Source organism: Hoplias malabaricus, chromosome 8 (assembly GCF_029633855.1).
Source record: "Hoplias malabaricus isolate fHopMal1 chromosome 8, fHopMal1.hap1, whole genome shotgun sequence".
In the NCBI taxonomy this organism is placed as follows: domain Eukaryota; kingdom Metazoa; phylum Chordata; class Actinopteri; order Characiformes; family Erythrinidae; genus Hoplias; species Hoplias malabaricus.
In genome coordinates, this window is record NC_089807.1 from 5,187,981 (window position 1) to 5,197,259 (window position 9,279).

Below are 9,279 nucleotides of genomic sequence, written 5' to 3' on the forward strand. Positions count from 1 at the left end.
ACCCAATGATTCCAGCTAGGCTCTGGACCAACCATGACCCTGAACTGGATAAGGGTTACAGATAATGAATGAATGAAATATGAACTCAGAGCAAAGTAAAAAGAGTAGGCACAATAAGCTAATGCTTCAGCCTATACCTTTTTGGTTTGTACTTGTTTTGTTTTGACACTCATGTATATGAATTTAATATCTGTTATCATTATTGTTGTCTTCTTTTTGGTAATTATTTTTTTATTAATATCTTGTATTCATTTTGAAAACCAAAATAAACTCTAAAATATTTAAATTCTATATAAGAGTAGCACATAGTCAGTAGATTACTGTTCAACCACCAATATAACCACCAATATTAAAACAGTGAAAATATGTTTAATAATAAAATGATCAAGACTTGATCTGCCAATAACAATACAATATGATATTTGAGCATGCAAACAGTAAATTGGTCAATGCTGAAATGATTAATAGTAAAATATCCAGAAGAAAAATGAACAAAAGTAAATAGTTCATTAATTAATTTGCTGTATTCAGTTTATCCGGTTGCAGAAATAGTCAATCACAGGGCATTACACATATGGACACTTTGCCAGTGGCTCCACTGTGCCATCCAACATAAAACAGTGACAATGGTTGTTTTACAATTTATGTGACTCTCCACTTCCTACTGATGTTAAACAGCTTAAGGCACTTTGTCATGCAGAGTGACATCATCAAGAAGATATGAACACACCACACAGCAGTAGGCAGTCACAACTGTCAAAAAGTCACTGCATAATACCCCTGTGCTCAGAAACCAACTTAGTATCAATGTAAATCGCCATTTGGAATTATTCTTTTGTATGCCATCTAATGGTTTATGACTGCATTTGTAATTACTACAAGGAACTGTTGACAAATCTCCACTCCATGTTGTTTTAAGTTTTATTCATGTTTCTATAACAATGTAAAGCAAACTGACCTTTTTAAAAACATTTAGAGAACCATTTAAACACTGGAATGTATTTATAAAGTCACTGCTAAAAATTTCAGATCACTTTAAAGCTATTGTTAAGTACATTCATGTAATGAACATATTTCCTTACCATATCATTTAATGTATTTATCTGAATGGCAATTAAATCAAATAATTTAGGTAGATACTATTTCACGGTATGTTCTTAAAATTAAATAATATTTTAAGTAGAAGAAATTGTATTATATTTAAGCAGAAGAAGATCATCATTTTCATTACTACTATTAAATTTAGCAGAAATTATCCACCATTCCTGGTGCCAGTGCTGTGGTAGTATACCTGATAGTGGGCTGAACAGTGGAGGGTGTAGGACCCAGGGTGTGTAGTAGGTATCAGATGACATTGTGAGTAACTAAATATGGCTGAAACGGGGTGGAGCTTTATTGGTGCCTGTTTTTTCTATACCTGGCTGTTCACATCTTTGAGCCAGAATGGGAGAGTAAATCTGTTAAGGTAAGGCCTCTTCAAATAACATTTTCCTTTAGAGTTTGCAATTTAGAGTTTGATTTAGATCTAGTGTTTGATAAAGTTCTGAGGTTTTAGATCCAGTTTTGCTTAAGTGTTGTTTGGCTTTAGATCCATTGTTCGTTAAACATGATTTGGTTTTACATCTATTGTTGGTTAAATGTTGTTTGGCTTTAGATCAAGTGTTGGTTAAACATGATTTGGCTTTACATCTATTGTTGGTTAAATGTTGTTTGGATTTAGATCCAGTGTTGGTTAAAGATTATTTGGTTTTACATCTATTGTTGGTTAAATGTTGTTTGGCTTTAGATCAAGTGTTGGTTAAACACGGTTTGGTTTTACATCTATTGTTGGTTAAAGATTGTTTGGCTTTAGAGCCAGTGTTGGTTAAAATGGACTTGGTTTTACATCTATTGTTGATTAAAGGTTGTTTGGCTTAAGATCAAGTGTTAGTTAAACATGATTTGGCTTTACATCTATTGTTGGTTAAAGGTTGTTTGGCTTTAGATCCATTGTTGGTTAAACATGATTTAGTTTTACATCTATTGTTGGTTAAATGTTGTTTGGCTTTAGATCCAGTGTTGGTTAAAGATTATTTGGTTTTACATCTATTGTTGGTTAAATGTTGTTTGGCTTTAGATCCAGTGGTTGTTAAAGATTATTTGGTTTTACATCTATTGTTGGTTAAATGTTGTTTGGCTCAGATCCAGTGTTGGTTAAAGATTATTTGGTTTTACATCTATTGTTGGTTAAATGTTGTTTGACTTTAGATCAAGTGTTGGTTAAACACGGTTTGGTTTTACGTCTATTGTTGGTTAAAGATTGTTTGGCTTTAGAGCCAGTGTTGGTTAAAATGGACTTGGTTTTACATCTATTGTTGATTAAAGGTTGTTTGGCTTAAGATCAAGTGTTGGTTAAACATGATTTGGCTTTACATCTATTGTTGGTTAAAGGTTGTTTGGCTTTAGATCCATTGTTGGTTAAACATGATTTAGTTTTACATCTATTGTTGGTTAAATGTTGTTTGGCTTTAGATCCAGTGTTGGTTAAATGTGATTTTGGTTTTACATCTATTGTTGGTTAAATGTTGTTTGGCTTTAGATCCAGTGTTGGTTAAAGATTATTTGGTTTTACATCTATTGTTGGTTAAAGATTGTTTGGCTTTAGAGCCAGTGTTGGTTAAAATGGACTTGGTTTTACATCTATTGTTGATTAAAGGTTGTTTGGCTTAAGATCTATTGTTGGTTAAATGTTGTTTGGCTTTAGATCCAGTGTTGGGTAAGGTTCTACTTCTTTCAGATTGGAAAGTATAGTACACAGTTTGGTACATTTTTTTTTCAGACAAATCTTATGAAAATGAGCCAAGCCAAGCATGAAATTAGCTCATGCCATCTACAAGCAAAGGAAAAGTTTAATATGTGCTCATCAAATGAAGCTGGAGGATTGGTCTGGGCTGGCTGAGCAAAAGTGTGCGGACAAAGTACACCATTTCCATTTAAGAACAATTTTGTAGCCGGAGCTTGCGGATAAAAATATTATGCATTGCAGTGTCTCAAAACCAGCCTGGAGGAACTGGCCTTATTTGTTCTCACGGACATCAGATTATGACAGTAGACCTTATAACCATCCGCCCGGTGCGTGTTCGCCTTGAATGGAAAAGCTGTGGTAAACTCGTCAAAAAAGCAGTAATACTCAGCTGTGTCCACTGTGTTGATGTGGGAGAGACGCTCTGACTTCCAGTTTTGTAAAATATCAAAGTGAAAGAGTTCTGTGTCACAGAAGGGCCTCCACACATTAATAAGAGATTATGATAAATGGTCTCAACAACTTTCAACATATTTCTGACTCTGAGTGTCCAGTAAAACATTATAATGTTGCATCCAGCTCTGCTAAACACAGTGGTAAATGGTGTTTAATCCATAGTGATGTACATGAAATGGGTCAATTCTGCTTTTATATCTCTGTCCATTTGGACTTTATCACCTATTTGCTAACTGGTATGATTTCATCATTCAGCAAATGATATAATTTCATCAAAGTGCAGGCCTTCAAGGCAGGAGTTAGGATTGGGATGAAACAGCTCTATGATCGAAGGCTATGAAAAGAGGGTGCTGTGTTAATGCTTGATTTTATCACTTTGTGTAAATTTACATTTTCAGAGGAACCCTAGATTAAAATTTTTAAGATTAGAATTGTTTTATCTGAATAGTTCACCATCTAACAATTTCAAAACACAAAACAATGAACATTCAAATTGATAAATTATGAAATTAAATATTTCAAAGTTCCATCCATCCATCCATCCATTATCTGTACCGCTTATCCAATTTAGGGTCGCGGGGGGTCCAGAGCCTACCTGGAATCATTGGGCGCAAGGCGGGAACACACCCTGGAGGGGGCGCCAGTCCTTCACAGGGCAACACAGACACACACACACATTCACTCACACACTCATACCTACGGACACTTTCGAGTCGCCAATCCACCTGCAACGTGTGTTCTTGGACTGTGGGAGGAAACCGGAGCACCCGGAGGAAACCCACGCGGACACGGGGAGAACACACCAACTCCTCACAGACAGTCACCCGGAGCGGGAATCGAACCCCCAACCTCCAGGCCCCTGGAGCTGTGTGACTGCGACACTACCTGCTGCGCCACCGTGCCGCTATTTCAAAGTTGCCATATAAATATTTTTCAAATATAAAATAATCAAAAAATACAAAAATCTGATAAATCTAATAAAAAAACAAACAAAAAAATTAGATTAAAATATTTTCATTATATATTCATCATATATTCCTGCAGCTATGTTCATAGGTTACTGTTTTTTTTAACAATCCATCCTTGCGAAGAATAGTCACAGGTTTATCTCACTGTTGTTCAGTCCTGTGAAGTCATATAAGGCAGTCTGGCTCTGGGATTCCTCTGGGTATTCTGGTTTCCTCCTACAATCCAAAGCCATGTTTGTAGGTGGATTGGCTATTCAAATATGCCCATAGGTGTGAGTGTGTGAGTGTTTTGTGCCCTGTGATAAACTGGTGTGGCTTCTCAGATGGTCACAGTAATGTTCCTAGTGATCTCTAGTGTAAAGTTGTCTCAGAAGATTAAAGGCTGTTAGTGCCGCAGACGGGTACAAACTAGGAATTAAATACCTTTGGTTTCAGACACAATCTTGGATGAATAACTGAAATGGAATGCAAGACAACACGCTATGTATGTATACACCAATGCAAATGTACTTGTTTTTGAGAGTACTTAGGACTAATAAATGAATGCACAGTGGATTGTTACAGGTGTTTACAGGAACTGAGTCACTACTGGGGACATGAGGCTAGGGCATTGGACTCTTAAAGGATCCATCTGTGTTGTATGGGACTGTATTTATTTTTTGTTATTTATTTTATTAATTTTTGCTTTTCAGACTCAACAATGATTAGTTCATCTCGAACTCACAAAGCATTCCTAATAGCCACGTGCTGGCTTGCTGGATTTGGAATGTGTCTCCTGTTTCTTCAGCACATCTTACAAGACTGCCCATCTCCTCCTAATCCCCCATATCTGGGTCTGGAATCACATTCAAACAGCAGCAATCCCACTCCACCTACTCAACCAGAAAAGCCCATCTTACTGCTTTGGGTCTGGCCTGAAAACTATAGGTTTGACTTCAGTGATTGTAAAACCTTCTACAACATCGAGGGATGTCACCTAACAGATGACAGGAATATTTACCCCCAGGCTGATGCTGTTCTTATCTTCCACAAAGCCATCAGCTGGGATCTGTCCAACCTCCCGCCTTCACCTCGTCCGGTTTTCCAAAGGTGGATATGGTTCCATGTGGAATCCCCAACAAACACACACAAAATTCCAGGTTTGGAAAATCTCTTTAACCTCACCCTTAGTTACAGGCGGGATGCAGATATCACTATCAGAAATCTATTGACTGTCAACAAGAACCCAAACAAGGAGTTTGTGCTCCCAAAGAAAGACAAACTTGTTTGCTGGTTCGTGTCCAACACTAACCCCAGTACTGGAACAGGGACCAGGATGCAGTATTATGGAGAATTCAAAAAACATATCACAGTGAACATCTTTGGATCCATGTCTGGGACACGGATGAAGGATGAAGACTACTACCCAATCATGGCCAGCTGTAAGTTCTATCTCTCTTTTGAGAACTCTGTCCATAAGGACTACATCACAGAGAAGTTCAATGGTCCACTTGCAGTGGGGACAGTCCCGGTTGTTTTGGGACCTCAGAGAGAAAACTATGAACAGTTTGCTCCTGCTGATTCTTTCATTCATATAAATGACTTCCCTGACCCAGCAGCACTGGCCCAGTATCTACTCCAACTGGACAAAGATGATGAGGCCTATAGACGCTACTTTAACTGGAGGAAACATGTCTCTGCAAAGCCTCATCTTGTCATTTGGAATCAAGAGTTTATTCCATATATATGTCATGCATGTGAATACATCGGAAACCACAGAGAGTACAAACAAGCACATGATATCTACAAGTGGTATTTTTCATAAATGATGGCTCAACTCAACTTCATTTGCAGTAGGTGTAATGACTTCATTTGAAGGTGACCTAGAGGGGGACTTCAGAATACATGCATAAGCCTTGACTGGGGACTGATCCATATAGCAATAATTGTCATCTGATGAAGACAATCAGTATTTATCATTGACATCATTGAAATAATTAACAAATTAAGGAACGGTGGCACAGTGGTGCTGCAGGTAGTGTGACAGCTTTAGGGTCATGGGGTTGCAGGTTTGAGCTCTACTTTAAGTCACTGTCTATGAGTAGTTTCCTCACATACATAGGTGTGAGTGTGCACTGCCCTGTGATGGACTGGTGCCCTGTCAAGGGTGTGTTCGTGCATTGCGCCTAGTGATTCCTGGTAGGGTCCAGACACACCAAGACCCTGTTCAGGAAGATGTGCTGACAGAAAATAAATGAGTGAGTTTAACAAGCTCCTGGACACTGAGACAAGTGCCAAATGGGGTTACGGTCCAAATGCTGTCATATCATGACAATTTTTTTAACTTTTTAACAATGATATTTAAATGGGTTATTCAAAGTTTATGCATTAATTATGAAGTCTCCCTGTAGCCTTAAGTTGTGTTACATCTCAGATAATAAGTATAAAATTGTCAAACAAAAATTCTATTTGCTTTGATTTGTTAAGAAAAAGTTATTGTGCAAATTCTATGGTTTACAATGGTGTGCAATATTGCAATGGGTGAATGTGGGATTTTTGTAAAGTGTTTAGTGAATCAAATTTGCATTTGTATATGATTACTGTCTAAAGAAAAACATCTATCTCTATTTTACTAAATTTTAGCTTACTACATCATTTGTACGTAGCAGCTGTCCTCCACATTGTGTGAAACATTCATATGAATGGACCAACAGAAAAGCTCCAAACGTTTACATGGATTTCTTTTGGTGTTTTTTAATAATCTGTAAAATTACGTGTCTTTTGACCGTGAAGATATGATTGTTTACCTTTCCATGGACACAGCTGCACTTATCTCCATGATTGCTGTTGCTAGAGTAACACTCTGCTACCTTAATTCCCAGTAGATTATGGACTCTGTATTCAGCTCTGATCTGAACCCGTTTCTCTGATCTCTGATTCTACTCACCAGTTCATACCAACAAAAGCAGTTCAATCTTTTTCCACAGCTGTTGGACAAGGGTGTGTGAAGCTGCTGCAGTGTCTTCAGTCCAGTGATGAGGGGATGATTTTTTTAATATATATATTTCAAGCTGTGAACCCTATTCTCAAAATGTATCAGCTATTTATAATAAATATATACAAATAGCATTATGTAAATTGCAAATATTTATTAATATAATGGTTTGACGGTCTTTCTTGTTACAAAAACCCCAAAACACACACACACTGCTTTGGGCTCCGTTTCTCTCTTGCTCGGTCGTGTGCACGGTGGCTGAATATCGAACCGCTCACTTCTCCTTACACTAGTGCCCTACGGATTTGAAACACAAATTACTCGCTCAAACTGTGTATATAATTTCGCCTTGGGATTCAGACACATGCTCATACCACACATTATTGATATATACTGTGCTGTTTGCGTGTAAACCCTGTTTGTGCTCTGAAACAGTGCACTACGGAGGGAGCACAGAGGGAATTGGACCGCACCTGTTGTCTGTTGTCCGTGAGGTAATGGCTAAATCTTCGACAACACACTCGAACAATATGGAACACCGTAGGGTTCTAAACGTGTGAACACATGCGTGTTAACAACGCAAATTTTTAATAAAGTGTTAACACTCATGTGTTCACATGTTTAGAACCCAACGGTGTTCCATATTGTTCGAGTTATATTAAATTATAAATCTACGCGTTTTGAGCCCAATGGCGTTCCATAGAACAATGTGCTTTAAACACACATGACATTGCAGAGAAACAACATGTGTATTTTTAGCTCTATAAACGCTTTTATTTTCTCCCCTCGCCCTAATTATTTCAGTTAAAACTTTGTAACAATTACCCTAAACGATATTGTTAGAATGTTTGCTACAAAAAAATGAGGGGGATACCACATGGGACAGCATAAATGCTACAGTGTTAAATGAAGACAAGGTAGCTGAAATGAGACCTTTTATCTATTATAGTATTTACTAATTATACTCATTAACAACATTAATAATAAGCAAAAAAATATATATATATATTCATATAGCATCAACATACAACAAAAAAAACCAACCAATCAATCAAACAGAAAAACCCACAAACAAATAACCCCTCAAAACACAGTCCTTTGTCTTTTTCCTTTTATCTTTTGTCCTATAGGAGCATGGGCTTAGTGGTAGATCCTTAATGGAAAAGAAGATAATTAGTCCCAACAGTTGTAATGCAGTCCAGAAAGGATGAGCAGCAGGTGGAAGATATAGACTTGAAGGAACTTGAGTACGGCAAAACCTCCAAGCAGTTTCTCAAATCCCAGCCATCCGCATATTAAGAACCTCCTTCTGTATAAAAGGGTGAAAATGAATTCCCCAACTACCATGTTCATAACCCGTTAGCATTAGCATACTAGTATAAAAAACAGCCTTAGCCTAGCATTAGCATTATATTAGCATTGTGGCATAAGTAATACCTACTCACAATGAGCCTGAAACTCAAAGTTTCTCACAAGGAGGTTTTCCAAGCAGAGAGTACATGTGCCTGTAGGTCAACTCTCTCCTACTCTTACTTGGCTTCCTCTATTTATACCCCTAGACATGTTAACCTCCCTCCTGCCCCCTAGAGGATAGGAGGAGGTATACCATAGTTAGTGACCAGGTTGGTTACAACTTTTGTTTTATTAGTGAGCTATTATTTGCTAGCAATTAAACTATAATTTAGCTAATGGTTCGGCTACCTTACAGCACAAAGACAAACCCAAAAGTAGTGTTTTTATTCGGACATACCTCAATAAACAATAATTTATGATAGTTATTTAGAAGCGCTCACCTTAAATTTGTAACACAGCCACTCTGTCTGTTGTCCTCCGGTGCTCACAGTCCCGCACCGACCCAATGGTGGGTTGAACACACAGTAATCCAGCATAGCGGTCACTAATCCAAACATGGGATTATATATATTCAGAGAGAAATAAATAACCCAACAAAACCACCCAACTCACTCAACCCAGCAGTTGGGTAGAAAAAACAACCCAGCATTTTTTTTTAAGAGTGTAGAGATCCCAAAAATGGTGTTGCACTGGAAAATTTGCACATAAACTTATGCTCAACTTGCTCAGGGCCTGGGTATATATCC

General features: G+C 37.6%; 1 protein-coding gene across 1 annotated transcript; it reads left to right on the plus strand.

The window, feature by feature from the left end:
• The first annotated feature begins 1,341 nt into the window (after positions 1-1,341).
• Positions 1,342-7,615, plus strand: LOC136705405 (4-galactosyl-N-acetylglucosaminide 3-alpha-L-fucosyltransferase 9-like). Its single transcript, XM_066678950.1, has 2 exons — positions 1,342-1,465; positions 4,899-7,615. Exon 2 carries the CDS (start codon positions 4,907-4,909, stop codon positions 6,008-6,010), a length of 1,104 nt encoding a protein of 367 aa, XP_066535047.1. The 5' UTR covers positions 1,342-1,465; positions 4,899-4,906; the 3' UTR covers positions 6,011-7,615.
• Positions 7,616-9,279: the final 1,664 nt, after the last annotated feature.

Bases quoted from the DNA above. Each gene is read 5' to 3' on its own strand.
- LOC136705405 (XM_066678950.1), top strand. From the start codon at position 4,907: ATGATTAGTTCATCTCGAACTCACAAAGCATTCCTAATAGCCACGTGC.